Source organism: Eschrichtius robustus, chromosome 1 (assembly GCF_028021215.1).
Source record: "Eschrichtius robustus isolate mEscRob2 chromosome 1, mEscRob2.pri, whole genome shotgun sequence".
Taxonomy (NCBI): domain Eukaryota; kingdom Metazoa; phylum Chordata; class Mammalia; order Artiodactyla; family Eschrichtiidae; genus Eschrichtius; species Eschrichtius robustus.
Window position 1 is genome coordinate 82,582,453 of NC_090824.1, and position 19,430 is coordinate 82,601,882.

The 19,430-nt window shown below is 43.7% G+C and overlaps 1 protein-coding gene across 1 annotated transcript; it reads right to left on the reverse strand.

Moving 5' to 3' along the window:
- Window positions 1-369: 369 nt before the first annotated feature.
- On the reverse strand, window positions 370-2,353 carry GJD2 (gap junction protein delta 2). Its single transcript, XM_068535274.1, has 2 exons — window positions 2,283-2,353; window positions 370-1,264 (listed from the first exon to the last, which is right to left on the reverse strand). Exons 1-2 carry the CDS (start codon window positions 2,351-2,353, stop codon window positions 370-372), a joined length of 966 nt encoding a protein of 321 aa, XP_068391375.1.
- Between the last annotated feature and the right edge of the window lie 17,077 nt (window positions 2,354-19,430).

Consider the following 19,430-nt stretch of genomic DNA (forward strand, 5'->3'; position numbering starts at 1 on the left):
ATTGTGTACCAATAAAATATTTGACTCATGTCATTCACCAGAATACAGAGCTTAGCAGAGCTAAGTCCTACTTGGTAGCTGTGCAAGTCCACTATGATCAAGATCAAACTGGACCACAAAAGAAAAGGACTCAAAGAAGTCCAACTCATCCATCTCATCAGTCTATCCAACTGTCTCTGGAACCAGTGGTGTGACGTAATCGTTCTACTTTCTCTCCTCTCCCATTGAGGCAAGATCTTCTCTTAACCAGCCTTATTCTACATCTCAGTGATGACAGCCACATAAATGAGGGCAGATAGAGCCACTCTCCATAGTCGTCTGCCTTGGGGCTACTTGTCATCCCCCAGGGCCTTTCCAAAACCTGCCCTTTCACACATAGGCAGAGTCGCTGGACTGAGTCCTGCCAAAATTGGGAACACTGACCCGGGGCAGGTCCTTGTTGCGGATCTCATAGACTGACTTCCTCTTGGCCTGGGCCCCTCGCACGGCCAGCTTGATCTTGCGCCATCCCAGGTGGTTGAGTTCAGCCAGGTTCAGCACAACACAGATGCCACTCACAGCAAACATGAACACTAGAAAGACAGTCTTCTCAGTAGGCCGGGACACATAACATTCCACCTCCTTGATGCAGGGGTAGCGGTCACACTCATACAACCCTGGGACGCTGAAGCCATAGAGAAAGTATTGGCCCACCAGAAACCCAATCTCCAGGGCATTTCGGAACACCACTTGGATAATGTAGAAGCGGGAGATGCCTTCCTGCCTTCGGAGCTTGGATCGTGCTGCAGTGCGCAACCCCGATGGGTGTGGAGTCAGCTCCTTAACCTCTAAACAATCTGGCTCCGTCTCCTTGCTTGTGTTCTCTGTGTTCTGCAGCACCCCATTGACAATGGCACTTTGCAGCTTCTTATCTTCTCGTTTGCCAACACCACTGCTCCCACCCCCAGGTCCTCCAGGACCCCCCATGGACTCAGGGGGGTCTCTGTCCAGGGCTAGGAAGACGGTAGAGTAGCGGCGTTCTCGCTGCTTGGCAGACTGGTGCACAGAGTAAGTGATGAAGCAGAGACTGGGGGTACACACCATTATGATCTGGAAGACCCAGTAACGTATGTGGGAGATGGGGAAGGCGCGGTCATAGCAGGCCTGGTTACAGCCGGGCTGCAGGGTGTTGCACACAAACATGGTCTGTTCATCATCGTACACCGTCTCCCCGACAATGGCCACAATGAGGATCCGGAAGATCACCACCACAGTCAACAGGATCCTGAGCAGTGGAAAAAGGAGGGAGAGAGGTTCTCATGGGCTGAGTCACTGACAGGAAACCCCTACTCCTCCCTTCCCAGCTCCGTCCTTGACTGGGGAGCTATCCATCCTTCGTGGTACTGAACTGGGAATCCAGCAAACCTTTTTGTCTCTTCCCTTTCTGCAGGATGTTGGTAGACTGGGAACACTTCATACTACAGGGATCTCAAGCATGTGTATCTCCATATGCTGGACATGGTGTATTTGCAACAGATCGATTACATGGAATGTAGAGAGGCACAAAACACACCTTCACTCTGGATATGGCAAAGGCACATGGAATAGCTGAACACAGAGAATACAAAGTCTACACACAGAATATGTATATAACTACCCCAAGAGGATATTTAGTTTATCCTCAGTATGAATATTGAACTTAAGCTTTATATAAACAGATAGCTATGACTATATATACACATATATACATGAATATATATAGTATTTATGTATGTGAATATACATATATATATATATACATATATAGAGACACAAAGTGTCAATTGGGTGTGTCCGTTTCTGGCACTGTAAGTTTTAACAGGCAAATCAGTTTAGCTTAATAAATATTTGTTGGGAAAAGATACATCTGCTCTGAAGAGCAAATCCATCTCCCCATTTGCCCTTCTCTGTCCAAATACAATCCTGCCTTCTTTGTAGCTTCTATTTAGGGAACCGGATGAAGATTGGCTCCGACTCCAGAGAGTGGGGGGACCACGACGGAGCCAATAACTCCTTTGCTAAGGGGAGAAGAGTGAATCCCCTGGTGGTGCCTCATAGGGAAGGGAAGAGGAGCAGCTGGAGGAGGAGGGCATCACTGGGCATCAGGCGATCCCTCAACGCCGGGAACACAGGCGCACGGGCCAAGGATGATGGGAAGGGGTCAGAGGAGGGTCTGAGGGCTGTCGGGGCTCGGTCTGGACGTTAGAAAGCACTCCCGGGGGCCGCCCGACGGGGCCGGCTGACGACCGGCTCGGCGCCCTTACCTCCCGATCATAGTGGAGTGCTGCTGCACCGCGGCTTCCAGCAGCCTCTCCAAGATGGTCCATTCCCCCATCGCTGTGCATCCGGAGGCAGCAGACAAAGACTGGGCAGCACCGGGCACGTCCCCGCTCCTGGCCACTCCCCGGGCCTCACCTCCCGACTGGGAGCGAATTGCCCCCCAATTAAAGAATCAAACAAAAATTTTTAAAAATCCACGATTCCCCTCTCCCTTTTATTGTACTTAAAAGAGGGAAATGGGGAAGGAAACCCAAGCACGCCCAACTGATGGGCAGCTGGCGCTGTCCGGAGGTCGGGCACGAACCTCCAGCGCCGTCCGGGGGTCAGGTCTGGAGCCGGCGGACGCCCGGGCGAGGGGCGGGGCGGAGCGGGGGTGGCCCCGTGCAGGTGCTCGAGCTCCCGCCCGCCCGAGCGAGGTCTTGGGCTCCCACTCACCCCCGGGGGTTGGGGGTCGAAAAAGGGTCCAGGCCCCAGCCCCCGCGCCTGGCACTTCAGCGGGCACCGGGCACTCCCGCGCTGCCGCCTGCGAAGCCGGGGCGGAGCGCGCGGAGCCGGCTGCAGGGCTCGGGAATCCGCGGCCGCCGCCTCTAATCCGGCCTTAAGTAGTCTCCGCCTGCGTCACGCCAGGTCGGCGGAGGGGAGCCGAGCGCTGCGGCGGCTGTAGCTGCGCGCCGGAGCCCGAGGGGCAGGGGACGCGCGCAGGGGGAGAGGGGGCCAGAGTCCTGGGGCCTCGGCAGGGAGTGGGGCGACTTCGAGAGGAAGGATCGCTGCGCCCCTCGGGGCTTCTCCGGGCGCCCAGGTAACCTCACCTGACCGCCAGCCCCCGGCAGGAGGGGCAGCCGGGAGCAGACTCGCGGGTGAGTGGGGAGGGGCGTGAGTAGGTAGTTTAGGGTCTCTCCGCGCATCCCTCACCTTTTGCTTTCTGTCTTTGGTGATACAACTGAAATTCCCTCTCTAAATGCAGATGCTGGTTGGGGGAAGGAGAACGGGGGCAACAATAGGACGCTTTTCAGTCTCCCTTGGAGAGGACTGCTTGGCTAAGAGTGAGTCTGCGGTCGGTGCCTTCGTGGATCCGATGCAGGGGTGAGGAAAGCTTGATTAGAGTCCATTTAGGCTGAAGCTTAAATGTAGGTGCGAAGCTGCCTCTGAGGATGGGGGTCTGAGCACAAGACTCTGCCAAAGAGGTGCCTAGTTTGAGCGAGTGGGTGGCCATGGTTGAAGGACTCGCTTCCGCAGCGCAAATCCAGACGCTCTGCTATTCTTAAATGTCTATTATCTATCTATCTATCCATCCATCTCTTATTTGTTTGTTTGTTTGTTTGTTTGGAGGAGGGGGTACTTCTCGGGTAAACTGTGATCTAATCTGAATCTAAGGAGGCCCAGTATGCAACTAGCAAGAGTAGCCACTCACAGTCTCACCCCGCCCTCACTTTCGTTTTCCGACCTCGGCTTTCTCCTCGCTCAATCAGCAGATCCTGCTTTGTGTTTTTAAATTTACGTTTTGCTGTCAGTTCTATCTAGAGCAACTGCTTAACTGGTCACTAGAAAATTAAAACAATCACACCAGGCTGCTAATTAGCTCAGGGGGTCAGTATTAGGAGACATAGCAGTTGAGTGTTTCATGTATATGTTCCAAGAGCACAGTGAGTAAGTGGTTGTCACCCTTTAAAAAATACAGCTGTGAAAAAGTTGCTGACTTGTTCTAGGCAGGTAATGCAGCCTTAATTATCCACAGGGATCATAGCACATATATATGTATTACATAAGGCACACCGTGATGAGACTTCAGTTTGAGACCATAGGAGTTGGTTGGGTAGCTGGTGGCCCAGCGACTGGGAAGAAGGGTACAGAGCATAGGCTTGAGTTCACTCACAGTGCACCCCTTCATAAAATGATGTTTAAAGGCACAACCCAAGCGTCGGTGAGAGAAGGATCAGTGAGATCTCGCCTAGACCTGACACCTGTACCCCAAGGAAGCCACTTTTCACTGCAAAGGAGTAAAAGAGTCCACTGAAAATGGAGAAAGGCATAGGGTGTAAATGGAACTTTAGGGTTATGGCAGGTGCTCCTTATTTCCTGCTGGGTAGAGAGGAGATGCAAAGGTGGGAATGGTTGGATATCCTATTATCGAATCCACCTCCAGATGGAATGGTGATCTCCCAACTCAGACTTGGTGTTTTTTCTCAGACTTCCCTCCTGCTCCCTTAGGCTCTGGCTCCCTGTATTCCCTCCTTCTCTAGCAGACTCTTTGGGGTAAAGGATCTCAGACAACAAGTGAATGAATGAGAAAGTCCCAAGGGAAATCTGTTTCACATATTAAATGTCCCAAAATAGGCTGCACGATTCAAAATCATTATGTTTTATACATGCGGCTTTCCCAAACCCTTAAAGATGGTGATCGAAGGACACAGACTGCAGGAAAGACATCTTAAATGTTCTCACAGTGCAGTTTTTTAAAAATGTATTTATTTAATTAATTTATATTTTGGGTCTTCGTTGCTGTGCGTGGGCTTTCTCTAGCTGTGGTGAGCGGGGGCTACCCTTCGTTGCAGTGCGTGGGCTTCTCATTGCAATGGCTTCTCTTGTTGCAGAGCACCGCCTCTAGGCGTGTGGGCTCAGTAGTTGTGGCTCACGGGCTCTAGAGCGCAGGCTCAGTAGTTGTGGCGCACTGGCTTAGCTGTTCCGCGGCATGTGGGATCTTCCCAGACCAGGGCTTGAACCTGTGTCCCCTGCATTGGCAGGCAGATTCTTAACTACTGTGTCACCAGGGAAATCCCCACAATGCAGTTTTGAAGCACTAGGCTATGACTAAATTGTTGGCCATTAATTAGTTTATTATTTTAAAATATACATCAACATGACATATAGATTCAACATATGAGCACATGTGTATACAACATGTGTGTAAACACACAAAAACACCTATATACAGAATCTATATTTGAAAAAGACTCATCTATTAGATTTGGTAGCCTTTCTTCTTTAATTATTTTTTATTTATTCATTTATTTATTTATTTTGGCTGCTCCTCATGGCTTGTGGCATCTTAGTTCCTTTGCCAGGGATTAAACCTAGGCCCAGGCAGTGAAAGCACCAAGTCCTAACCACTGGACTTCCAGGGAATTCCCTGGTAGGCTGATTTTAGATAAAAACCTTATTCTCACCACTACACCTTGAAAACAATGCACTGTTTTTATTTTAAAAAATCATTCATAAGTTGTTGTTCTACATTATTATATTGTTTCCTTTTTTATCTTAAAAAATTTTTTTTCAAGTATAGTTGATGTACAACATTATATGTTACAGGTGTACAATATAATGATTCACAATTTGTAAATGTTATACTCCCTTTATAATTAATATAAAATATTGGTTATATTCCCCATGTTGTACAATATATCCTTACAGCATATTTTATACGTAATAGTTTGTACCTCTTAATCCTTTACCCCACATTGCCCCTCCCCCCTTCCCTCTCCTCACTGGTAACCACCAGTTTGTTCTCTGTACCTGTGAGTCTGCTTCTTTTCTGTTATATTCACTAGTTTGTTGTATTTTTTTAAGATTTCACATATAAGTGATATCATACAGCATTCGTCTTTGTCTGACATTTCACCTAGCATAAAGCCCTCCGAGTCCAGCCATGTTGCTGCAAATGGCAAAATTTCATTCTTTTATGTGTTTCCTTTTTTTGAGCCCAATCACTTTTAATTAATAAATTGTCCTGGTCGTGCAGCAATAATATGAAAAGGTTCTATGTAGAGCTAGGCATCTCTGTTTCCTCAGCACATTGTCTCAACCAACTAGATTCTGACTCTCTCAATTCCCCTCTGATTGAAGATCCCGCTTAAGTCAGTTGGGAAGTTCTTTCCATTAACTCTTATTTAAAACTCATTCAACTCTCTTAAAGTAATGGTTTTGGATGGAAAAAAGTAAAAGAACTCATAGAATAAACTTTGGTGTACATTAGCCCATGTAGGGATACTCATTACAAATACACATGCTGGGGTCCCCCCACCAAACCTGCTAAATTAAAATCTATAGAAGTGAGGTTTAGGTACCTGCATTTTTATTAAGTCCTCACCAGTGGCTCTGATAACAATAAAAGGTTGTGAACGTTTATTTCCATGAGTATTAGGTCAGGAAGGAATCCTAGAAATCAGGAAATGCTATCCCTTTGGTTCATAGATGTTAAAATTGACCCAAAGATTAGGCACCTCAAGTCAGACAAGTAGCTAAGGAAAAAGCTATGAAGAAAGTGCTGTTTAAGGGTCCTAGAGAAGAGGACCAAATAATTTTAAAAGATGGAAAATGTGACCTTTAAGGAAGGAAGAAGGAATTAAGGTGGTTTGGATCATGAGGACGTAGCCACCTGCAAGCATCTAAAGGAAAATAATACCTGGATTGTTGGCTTTGTGAAGCCAGGTCTTACCAAGCAGAAATTTCCATTGACAGATCAGCGAAATATTCTCCACGTCTAGTGGAAAAAACTGCAAAGGCACATAGCAAAAGGCATAGTTAAATATTCTAATACAGGGAGGGAATGGAGAGTTACTAAGAATAATCCAATTTTCCACATGAATATATCTGGATTTGCTCTTATCCTTATATATGCTTAGAATTTTCTTTTTTCTTTTCCTTTCTTCTAGTTTTTTTAAAGATACAATTGACATACAGCACTGTATAAATTTAAGGTGTACAGCATAATGATTTGACCCACATACATCATGAAATAATTGTCTCAAGTTTAGTGAACATCCATCAACTCATATAGATACAAAATAAAGGAAATAGAAAAAATTTATTCCTGACAATGAGAACTCAGGATTTGCTCTCTTAACAACTTTCATATATAACATACAGCTGTGTTAATTATATTTATCATGTTATCATTATATTTATCATGTACATACATCCCTAGTACTTATTTATCTTACAACTGGAAGTTTGTCCCTTTTGATCACCTTCATCCAACTTCATTCTCTTTTCAACCACAGATTCCCAGGTGAACCTGTTAGCTTAGTAGCTTTAAATATTTGGTAAATGAAACTCCCTAGGAACTTTGTTAAGGTGTAAGAATGTTAGTGAATCCACTGACCTCTCCTCTCCTGGACCATAAATTCTTGGGGAGCAGAGGGCATGCGTTATACCTCATGGTGCTTTCCATAGTGTCTTTAGCATTGTGGAAACTTAAGTTTGTTGGAGGAACAGCGTAGCTATTCTGGCTCTCTATTCCCCTCAACCTGGGAAGGCTGCACGGTCCTTGAGTAGAGGTGGGTCCTGCCTCCCCCAAGACCGTAAGTTACATTCCAACCAAGAAAAGAAAGGCGTTCCCTTTGTTAAGTGAAAGTCCCTACACACTTGGGGCAGCTGGACTCCTCACTAGAAAGCCTTCTTGCTGACCACCAGCCCCCTGGTCTCACTTTGTGCTGCTGTCACTCACTGTGGTCCCAGCACCCGCTGAACTAACCCAGAAAATGCTGCTGAGTGCAGGGTTTGGGCTACAGCATCAAGGAGGCAGCCTCAGAAAGCTGATCACAGCCCAGGATATACAGGCTCCGGGAAGCGCCAGCATCTGTAGTCTCCAGGATTTGTGTGGCTCAAGAGGGACTGCATTTGGTTTGGGATTGGTCTCCGTGTTGAAGTCCTTCACGTTTCATTCACAAAAAGCTAGGATTAACTGAGCTTTATCTCCCCCAGTGGCCTACGTACATCTGTTTCCTAATGAAACCATCAAATTTTCTTCTGACAGGGCAAACCCAACCTGTCTTGTGAGACTTGAAAGAACATAAGTGCTAGATGAAATTGACTCCTATTTGCTGCAAAGTGATTTTTCTCTTTTTGTGTGTGTGTGTTCCCTTCCCTCTGTTTAATCCCTGGCTTAAATGTTTAGGGAAACACTTTTTGGGTTTTACTGTCCAGACAAAATTTAGAGAGTAATATTCCATACAGGAGTAGAGCTGTCTAATCCACCAATCATAAGTACCCCTAAATATGGTGGCTTGCTGTGTTGCCTAGGACTGCCCTGAGCCTGTTACCTTCAAAACTATTCTGCAATGTCATGGACACAAAAGCCAAATTATGTTTTAGCCTCAAGAGATTGTATATCCAAATAGTGGGGCAATCTAACATCTGCCTGCTAGTCCTTTGAATAAAAGGGTATGTATCCCTTTAAAAAACTCACATGAACAAATTCCCCATTCCCCACCTTGTGTATAGAGAATATACGTATGTGTAGTCATATCTCAGGGATTAACGTAATATGACATTGTGGCCAAAGCAGATGTGTGAAACCACAACAAATAAATTAACACTCATTAAGAATCAAATCAGCACTGCTGACACATAATCTTTCATGTTTATGTCAAGTCGTGATTCCCATTCACATCAGGAGATTCCCAGGAGGGGCTAATTAAACCTGAAGGAAGAGATTTAAGTCAACACTATTCAAAAGTCATTCAGCTACAGTGCAGAAGAGCCTGCCTGGGGTCTGAGCACCCGCCTCTTCACACTCTCATTGTCATGGTCGAGCCAGAGTCCCAGCCATGCAGGATGTAGCTGGGCTTCCTGCTGAGTGTGTTTCCAGTCTGTAGAGAAGAGATGAAGAAATCGCAGGGGAAATGCACATGGGTAGGACCTACCCTTGACAGAACTGTTAAGCTGGGAGAATATATGTTAGTTCCCAAAGGCACCCTTCCTGCACTTTTCCACATCAGAGTGTGCTGCTAAAAGTTGAATTCATCCTGTTGCTTCATATCTACAGCCAAGTTAATTATGTGGAATTGATATTTGTCCCCAAAGGAACATTCTCTAAGACCTGGAGCTGATTTTCAAGGTTCTTCCTTGCTCTCATAATCATACGTGGATGTACCTGGTTGCCTGGTATCTTCACCTCCTGAAATCTAGCCACTTCCTGTTTTTGTCAGGACTCGGGCAACTCAGGCGTTATCAACCCGGAGGCTTTCGTGATTTTCCAATTCTTGTCAATCTACATGCCTTCTGATCCCTCTTGGACAGCAACCTCCAAGTCTGGTCCAGAGAGCCTCCTGTTTCTGGAGCTGGATGAGATTGGAAAGGGGCTTCCACTCACTTGTCACTCACATGTTCAGCTCCCCTGCTGCAGTATTTTAATAGTCAGCTGAGGGTTTGCCAAGAGCAACCCACCAACTTGCCCATTGGATCTGGTTCACAGTGTTCTCTGACCTTCAGAACCCCACACAAAAATTTATCTTTTAGATATAAACTTATCCTTCCACGTTGACTGTTGACTGCCTTTGGTCATATCTCCCACCCCTGGAATTCACCTTAAATCCACATCCTATTGACCTTTGAGCTTCCCACCATCATGCTTCACTCACTCCCCGCCCCTCACTCCACCACCATCAAGGAAAGTAATCCGATAAACAGGAACACCAGGGTGTTAATAACTGATAACCACTTAATGTATTATCCTTCTCAGAGGAATTATCCTCATTTAAGTTGCAAAGCCTTCATTCAAAGAAATGAATTTTTCTAAGTAGTTTTCCAAACACTACACAGAAGGAGAGAATAGCTGTTTGAGGGCCAGGGATGTTCTGAGCCCTCCCAAATCACACCACACACACCACACAAGTGCTTGCTTGTTTGATTGATCTATAAAGTGGCCCTCCTTGTGGAAATACAGGAATTGCATTAATGCTGTGGTTCTTAAATTTTACTGCACCTTAGAACCACCTGGGGAAATTTGAAAAATCCCAGTGCCTAGGCTGTACCCCAGACCAATTAAATCAGCATTTCTGTAGATGAGCCCCATGCATTGGTATTTAAAAAAAAAAAAAAAAAACAAAACTCTCCAGGTGATTCCAATATGAAGTCAAGTTTGAGCACTAGTGCAGTTATCCCCACCATCAATTACTTATACACAACAGCCCTCTAGGACTTCCGTAAAATAGGCTTTCTCCTTGTGTTGGGAATGGTGCTTCTGGACACAAAGCCAGAATTTCATACTGAAAATGTGTTCCTGTGGTTCTGTAAGGACTTAGTATAATCCATACAGGCTAAGTAGTTAGTTGCTAAACTGCAAACACCCATTTCATTTCATCTCAGTCCACTCCTGGCCATCTGGTCCCCTGTATTCCTATTACAGGGCCATGTGTGTATTAATGAAATGATTGCATCCAATTACATCTTTTATTCAGAGCACAAGAAGAGTCCATGTATTCTCTCCAGCATCACTGTTTCTGTCAGGATGTCAATAATTTATTCTTTCTATTTCATACAGAGATGGGATGATCTTCCATTAAGGTAAGAGTATAAATCAAATATGTTGTTGCTTTCAGTAAACTTTTAACTTTGCTGCCTGGTATCTATAATATAGATATTTCAGTGAAAAGCATAAACCACTTGTTAGTGGTCTCCATTTTTAAATGTCCATCATATAGTTCATATCAATAACCAAGTTGTGACAGATGGTATACAAGAAGGATCACCTAAGAGCTAAGTTAACCACCTTTTTCTTAGTTTGTCTAGGCGTTGTTTCTGCAGCAGCTCAGATGGTCAGAAAGCCACATGCCTAGACTATATCTTTCTGCCATTTCTTGGTGGAGGAGGGAAGGGTTACCGGTGGGAGTGGGGGAACCCACTTCTTAACCTGAATACTTACCGCAGTCTTTTGTGTTGCTGCAATCAAGACAATTCACTTCCTAAGGGAAATTATAGTACCAACTGTTCAAATAAAAAGGAAGTCTTTCCATCTTTTGACATCTGAATGAACAAAAATGAATGAAAGATGGATGAAGGGATTAGTTAACATGCTACTCACGCCTTTAACTCGTCATGTGCTCTCCTACCTCTTTACCTTCCTAGAGCATATATTTTAAAAATTGACAGAGATGTATGTGTATCTACTGTGTGCATATATATGCATTGCTACAATCAAAGTCCACCAACCCGTTAAATTTCATCCTTGCAGATAGATTCTTGGCCCTCTCATTTTTTTGTTCAGTGGAGATTTATTCATTTCCTTCTCTGTGCCAGGGGTATACAAGAGTGAGTAGAACGACATGGTCCTTGACCTCATGGAATTGAAAGTCTATTAGGAGAGACATACTAATTAATCAAATAATCTCAAATACTAATGTATAAGTTTAAAACTGGGCTAAGTGCTACCAGTAGATAGCTCTGAGATAGATCTGCAGCCCTGAGTATAGAATGGGGCAAGGGGTGGCTGGCCTACTTTGTGGGGAAGGGTCAGGGGTAAAAGGCATTCTCTAGCTGAGATCTAAAGGAAGAGTCGTAAACCAAGTAAAAGGGGTGAAAGAGGAGCTTCTGAGCTGGGGGAACAGGAGTGAACAGACCCTGGGGCAGGAGAAAGTAGCACATCCAAAGAACTGCGAGGGCTAACGTGAGTGGTTCACAGAGCCAGGTGGGGAGGCTGGAGAGGCAGGCAGGGATCTGATCAAGCAGAACCTTGGAGGCCAGGGTAAAGGGGTTGGCTTTTTCTCCAAAAATAATGTGCAGCTTTTGATGGCTTGTAAGAGGAGAGTGACATGATTAGCTTGTTTTTTTGTTTGTTTGTTTTAATTACTGTTTTTTAAATTTTATTTATTTATTTATTTATGGCTGTGTTGGGTCTTCGTTTCTGTGCGAGGGCTTTCTCTAGTTGTGGCAAGCGGGGGCCACTCTTCATCGCGGTGCGCGGGCCTCTCATTATCACTGGATTAGGCTTGTTTTTGAAAGCCCAATCTATTTGCATCATGGAGAGAACAGTTTGGAGGGGCTGGGCAACAGTGGATGCAGGGAAACCAGTGACAACACCAACACTGCTGGTGGGCTACACTCAGTAACACCCGCATGCACTTGCCTTCCTTCCCTTGGAGACTGGGTGGCCACACCAAGGAAATGCCTCTAGTATCTAACCCTTTCTGCTTTCAGGGAAATTAACTAGAGGACTCCTCAGGAACCATCCCCAGCTCATCATCCTCTTTAATTATGTAGGAAATAAATGGGCCCTGACTGTAACGGTCAACATAATACCTCCATGATTTGCTGAATCTTGCAAATTGTGATGCCCCTTTCAAACTTGCTCATCTCTGGGCGCAGTAAACAAATTGTAGTGGGTTGTCCCTTGGCACTTAGCAATTTTAAAGTAAAGGTAAGAGTGGGTCCCCCAGTCAGGGAGGCCAGGGCTCCCTTTTTTTTGCATTAGAAATTCAGGTTTTGCCTGAGTTCTACAGTTCACTAGGAGCCAGAGCAAAGTGCAGGTGGAGGGTGGGGTCCTTGGAAGGAGGAAAAGCATGTTGAGACATTAATATTTAAGAATTTCCTGAGATTTTTGGCCATTCATTTTAAGGAGCAGCATTTAAAGATGGTGCAAGTATCAAATAGGACGAAGGAGATCAAAACTACTGTTGATAAAAGGAATCCTGCAAAGAACACGAATGAAAATTGTCTCCCTATGAGAATATAAATTTACTCCAGATTTGGTGCCATAACTCAAACTAGTTCTGAGGCTCTGCAGAGCCCCTTGTTAGCATGTAAGAAAATCTTCATTACTTGAAAAATCACACCTGAATTTTTACTACAAGTTGTATGAGCCACCTTGATTACCCAATTTATTTTCATTAGTGACGTCTGAAAACACATATTTTAATTGAGTCTGAATTTAAAAGAGGGAGGCAAAATGATTTGCGCCTGCATCATATAGAGTTTCTTGGCAACTGTGAGCTGGGATTCATGTTCCTTTTGCTTCTCCAGCATTCAAGTTGGAAGGTTTCCTTGTGTAGTCCCTTAATATCCAATGGCTTTTGGCTATTTATGAAATCAGATTCCCCTTCGAAGAGTGAGTTCACCATCACCGAAAATATTCATACACATATTTGCCAGCCCCAGAGCAACTAACAACAAGTGAGTTCCTGAAATGTTCTGTGTACTGGCGGCACTCTGTAATGCATACATGGGACCTTCCAAGTGGTGTACGAGAGGAGCTACTTCGAAATAGGTTGTGGTTCACACTGTCAAGTGCGTGTGTTGATAAGATGGGGTGAGAGTCCGCATAGCTTTTTTGATGAATGGACAGATCATACAGGATAGGTTCACCTTTCACTCAAAGCGTGTTTCCCAGGAATATTATTACAATAATAGTCCAACCTACTTACAGTTCTTCATTGTTTCCTATGGCCTTCTGGGTAGGTCAGACTCTTTAGGAAGCTGTTGGGCTGCACCCCGCAGGCCTACAAGCCTTGTACAGTAAGTCCCCTACATATGAACGAGTTCCGTTCTGAGGGCACGTTTGTAAGTCCAATTTGTTCGAAAGTCCAACAAAATTAGCCTAGGTACCCAACTAACACAATTGGCTATGTAGTATATAGGTTTATAATACTTTTCACACAAATAATACATAAAAAACAAACACAAAAAATAAAGAAAACATTTTTAATCTTACAGTACAGTACCTTGAAAAGTACAGTAGTGCAGTACAACAGCTGGCATATAGGGGCTGGCATCGAGTGAACAGGCAAGAAGAGTTACTGACTGGAGGAGGGAGAGGAGGTGGGAGATGGTAGAGCTGAAGGATGGTCAGCAATAGAAGACAGAGGGCAAGCTGCAATTCCACTCACGCCTGACGTTGATGGAACGCACGTTCACATCTTTGAAAGCTCGCAACTTGAAGGTTCGTATGTAGGGGACTTACTGTAATTTCCCAGCCTCAAGTCTGAAGAAAGAGCCTGGAGACAGTGATGGAGGTATCAATGCTGTATCAGAGAGGGCATCTTACAAGTCTGAAACAATGGAGTCCTGGAGCGACACCCCACCATGTATGGCAAAGGGCAGGCAGGACGTGACAACAATCTCCACTCCTCGTGGAGAAGAAGGCTACCATTTATAGGGGGAATTGACCTCAGGTTGGCTCATCAGTTACCAGAGAAACCAGCAGCGGGGGGCACATCAGGACAGCCACTCATGAGGGCAGATGTTTCCCTTAAATAAATTAGCAGCCATCATGAGGGCAGATGTTTCCCTTAAATAAACTAGCAGGTGGAGCCGTTCTGGCCTAAGGATTAGAATGATCACTAGCTTGGGCTGGGGGCAAGCACGTTCACATGAGTAGAGTGCAGGTGAAGCAGGGACTAGTCAAGCAGGGGACGTCCAAAGAGCAAGAGAACAGCCGTCTTGAATGGCCTGACCATAAACAAACCCGTGATGAGAGTTCCTTAGATCTGGCCTGAACTTACCTCTCTAGTTTAATGGTCTGTCCTCTTCCCACACACCGCCTACACTCCAGCCAACCAGATCTCTGTGCATTTCCCCAATGCACCATCCTCTCCACATTTCCATTATTTTCATCTCCATATTTCACATTAGAGGCTTTCCTCTTCAGGTGTCTTCTGACTTTTGGTTGTCAACTCACATTGGCAAGTGAATGAAGCACTAAGAAACTGATTGAAAACTCCAAGTGCATGAGCGGGGCCTGCTGATTGTGGGCTGCAGTGTAGAGCAGTGCTGCTAGCATCTAGTGCGTAGAGGGCAGGGTTGCTGCTACACATCCCACATTGCACAGGACAACCCCACGACAAAAAGTTACCCTGCCCAAAGTGTCAGTAGTTTTGGTTGAGAAATCCTGGTATAGAGTATCTCATTGGACCAGTTAGCTAGGAAATCCCTGATTGTTTTGTTTTTTGTTGTTTGTTTGTTTTTAATCTTTCTCTTGGGCAGGTCAATTCTACAGACAAGAATCTACCAGCTTCCTGCCTGGTGGGGATAAAAGCCAGGAGTAGTGGGCTGGTGGTTTTAACAGTCAGTGGGCAGAGGTCACTTAACCACTCTGTTGACAATATTGTCTCCCCAGCATTAACTATGGCCACTGTTCCCCCAATCCAGAGGGCCCCCCTCCAGAGGCTAAACATCCAGTTTTCTGCCAGGGTGAAGGAAAAGCAGTTACTTGGCTATATGGAATGGGAAAGGAAATATAGAATTTTAGTTTCTTCTTAAATATATTTTAAAACAATCATTCTGATTTTAGCTACATTCTTACCTCCTCTTCATGCCCAGTTCCTAAATCTTTACTGGGGGGCAGAGGTGGGTTTCTGCTGAATAAAATAGTTGCTGCTTAGCTTCTTCTACAGCTGAGCTTAATAATTATCATTTGTCTATCTGCTTTCCAGTTTTCTATTCTCTTTGCCTTTATAGATTATGCCTTCTTAAAATCCTTTTACTGTCTTATTAGTGAGACTTCTGAAGGGAATGAGAGTAAATGAGAGTACATGCATGTAGACCTCCATCTGTTATGTGGAGGTCCCACAATTTTATTTTTCATGCTGAAGCATTCACTGGTATTCTCCATTAAGGGAACCCGGAAAACTGTATGTATACTGAATACCAGGTAAAATATCTGCATTCTGTTGAGTCCCTCATGGCCCGTTTGCACATGCATGTTACTAAATAGGTTTTTATGTCTAGTTTTTTTTTTTCTCATTAAATAAATCTACTGACTACAAATATGAGGAGAAGCTAAGTTGGAGCCTATTTAATCTGCAGGATGCAGTGTGATAGGAGCCAGGAAAAAACCATTTTTTTTTAAAACCTAAACCCAAGAGAAAACAAGAATCCAAACATAATCTGCTAAAAATAAAATAGCAGTGTGGACTAATTGAGTAACTGAAGTTCTGCGTGAAAAGAATTCAGATTTCTCCAGCTAACCAGTTCCCTGAAAAATGATGTTAGCTCAGTGTCACTGTCTGTGATCTCTCTCTCTCTCTCTCTCTCAATCTAATTTTCACTGTTGTCCTTTGAAATTTGGTGACTTTGGAGGGGACCTGGATTATGCTCTGGATTTCCATCTCACGCACAGATGCTGCTGTCAAGGCCAACTGGAGCATCATTTGCATTAAAAAAAAAAAAATCAGCTTTGAAAACAGAGAGGGGATGTAGCCACACTTCCCAGGTACAGTGGGTGCCGGCTATGATTCTTTCACACTCCAGCTTCAAGTCTTGCATGAAGACAGACATTGCATTCCATCACCGTAAAGAAGAATTTCTAATGTCAAGTAGAAAGCAGGATTAAAAGCACATTTGCATTGAAGGTGTGCAAATAAAAGCTGCCCAGAACAGCTGAAACCTGAGCCTAGAATGACGAGACTCCTCCATTTTAATATCTAAGGGGATTACTCGTATGATGCCATGGCAACAGCATCACCTTCAATGGTTCTCCTGAAGAAAATCTTACAGAAACAGGATCAGAATACATGAAGGTTTGGCACTGATCTGATGAGCCGGTGATCAAAGTATTTTGTCTCTTACTGCATTTTGGTGTGAATTTTTTAACTTTTGGGAAATTGCACAAATAATATCCATCATAGAAAAATTAGAACATGCAAGTAACTAAAGAAAACTACCAGTGGTTTTTCCATTCAGATATAATCACTGCCTTGCAGTTATTTTTCTATGCCTATATACCCAACTATGTTAATGATGGAGAGGAAAATATTTTTTTGAGACAAAGAATGAAAGCGTTTCCTATGCACAGATCTTCACTGAAAGAATTATGAAGAACTATCAGTCAAGAAAGAAATTAAACCCAGAGTGGGATGTGACAAAAAAGTATGAAAAAAGAAAGACAGTCTCGTTTATAGAAGTATCTGCTGTAGATACTTAATGTAGGCAGAATAGGGATAAAAACAAGGCAACTATAAAAGGAGAAGCGTAGAAATTAATTTTAGCTTGTGCTTAGTTAAATGTGTAATAAAAGCTTTATAGCAAATAAAAAAAGAATAGAAATGGAATGTAAAACTTCCAGGCTAGTAGAGAAGAAAACTACTAGAGAAAACATCAATTCAATAGAGGTCAATGTCTTAGTCTGCTCAAACTGCCACAACAAAATACCATAGACTAGGTGGCTTAAACAACAGAAATGTATTTTCTCACAGTTTTTGGAAGTCCAAGATCAAGATGCCAGCTGATTGCTAGTGAGGGATCTTTTCCTGCATTGCAGGAATTACAGATGTCCACCTTCTTGCTATGTCCTCAGATAGAGAAGAAAGAGAGAAAGCAAGCTGTCTGGTGTCTCTTCTGGTAAGGGCACTAATCCCATCACAAGGGTCCCACCCTCATGAGCCCATCTAACTCTAATTACTCACAAAGGCCCAACCTCCATCACAGTGAGGTTTAGGGCTTCAACATATGAATTCTGGGAGGATACAAACATTCAGTCCATAACGGCCAGTAAAGGAAGGAAAGGAAACAAAACAAAAAGCATGATAAATGAAAAACACAAAATTCAATGATAGAAGTATCAAAATGTGATTTATTCATTTGATGGCATAATACCTAGAAGTGAAAAGTGAATGAAATTGATCTATATATATCAACAAGGATAGATCTCCAAAACTAAATATTGAATGAAAAAAGCAAGATGCTGGATAGTAAGTAGACTATAACTCCATCTGTATAAACGTTAAACACAGGAAGCAACAGCCTATATTTTCTACATGGATATTTAGTAGCTATGTGGATAGTTGGTAAATGTATAAAAAATGCAAACTCATGGATTAGAAAAACAGGCACCCATTTCAGGAGAGTGTAGGAAAAACAGAGAAGGGGATTAAGGCTGAGTATAAAAAAAAAACTTTTCATTGCATCCAAAATATACATGGCTCCTGAAATCAGATGGGGGATGTGAGAGAGGTATTAGATGAGAGGCTCTCTTGGGTAACCCAGTTCCCACTCCTAGAGAGTTCAGTTTCTTCATCTGTAAAACAAAAAGCTGGACTGAGTGTTCTCACATCCCACCCAGCTCTACTTTTCTCTATTCTGTAAGGGGCACGGGGTAAAAGGGGAACTTTGAACTAAACCAGGTGACATGACTGACTCTTCCAGAAAGGCATAGAGCCTGGTGTGCAAGCAGCATCTGTGAGATTTGCCTAAGTTTTTCTTCCAAACTTATTTTTCCCAGTAGTTTCCTGTGGCCTCTCAGGAGGACTCCCAACTGACCTGAAATGTTCACAACTCAACCCATTAGGAAGGATTACTTCAATTCTACCTGAAGTATCCCCTGCATTTGGTAGGGATGGAGAAAAGAAATAAAAATAAATTAGTGAAGGAAATAAATAGGATTGTACTACCTACAAAAGACAATTTGGAAGCTAGATGAGGATACACAGGGTCTATCTCACTACTGTTGCTATTTTATGTATATTTGAAATTTTTCCTCATAAAGAGTTTTTTAATAATATCTGAAAATTGATCATTGCAAACCGGTGATAAACTTTTTTTCACCATGATCCACAAAAAACATTTCATGTTGCAACCTAGTGCATATACGTAGAGACTAAACAGAGCTCCACAAAACATTATTTACCCTCACTACATACAGTATACTTTGATATTTTCTATTCTCTGTCCTGCTTGGGTTTTTTGTTTTTTTGTTTTTGTTTTTGTTTTTGTTTTAATGCTAGCCAAAACCTACTCAACTGATTCAAAACTCATTTAATGGATCATGATCCTGTTGTCCTGAATCAAGAGAAGAGTAGTGACTATTTTGGGAGTGATGGAAGACAATCAATGAAAATTTGCCTAGCCTTCTTGGAAAAGCCTGACCCTCATCTGGCAAAGGGGTGTCATCAAGCTTAGGAAAATGAGAGAGTTTCATAAGCTACCACTTCTTTGTACCTGGGCCCATTGCCCAACTTTTCTTACACAGGTTTGATTCTAGAAATTATACAGCCAGCTAGAGGTCATGGCCTGGGCTGCTCTGAGCAGCTTTTCTTCCCACCTGTTTCCTGGTTTTGCCTTCTCTGAGGTTCAAGTCTGTCCTCAGCATTCCTCTAACTTGCCCTGGTTATGAATTTATAGCCTGTCCTCTCTTCCCCCTTCTCCATCCCCAAATGGTGACTGTCCTCCCCAAACTCAGTGTCATCGACGAAAGCAACATCTTCCAAAGAGGAGGGATGAGGAGATGGCTGAGATTTGCTCAGTACTTAAATCCCATTAAAGCAAAAGTCAGGCCCGGCAAGCAGGGAACAGACAGAGCACCTGATGTCTGGAAAAGAGGAGGTCAAGTGTACGTTGACTACAGCATTTAAGAGAGAAATGTCAGCTGTTCAGTCCTTCAACAAGTAGTAGTTGAGTACCCACTGGGCAGGAAGATGAGAATTTCA

Bases quoted from the DNA above. Each gene is read 5' to 3' on its own strand.
- GJD2 (XM_068535274.1), bottom strand. From the start codon at position 2,353: ATGGGGGAATGGACCATCTTGGAGAGGCTGCTGGAAGCCGCGGTGCAG. The intron at 1,265-2,282 runs GTAAGGGCGCCG...TCCACTGCTCAG, and splicing joins CACTCCACTATGATCGGGAG to GATCCTGTTGACTGTGGTGG.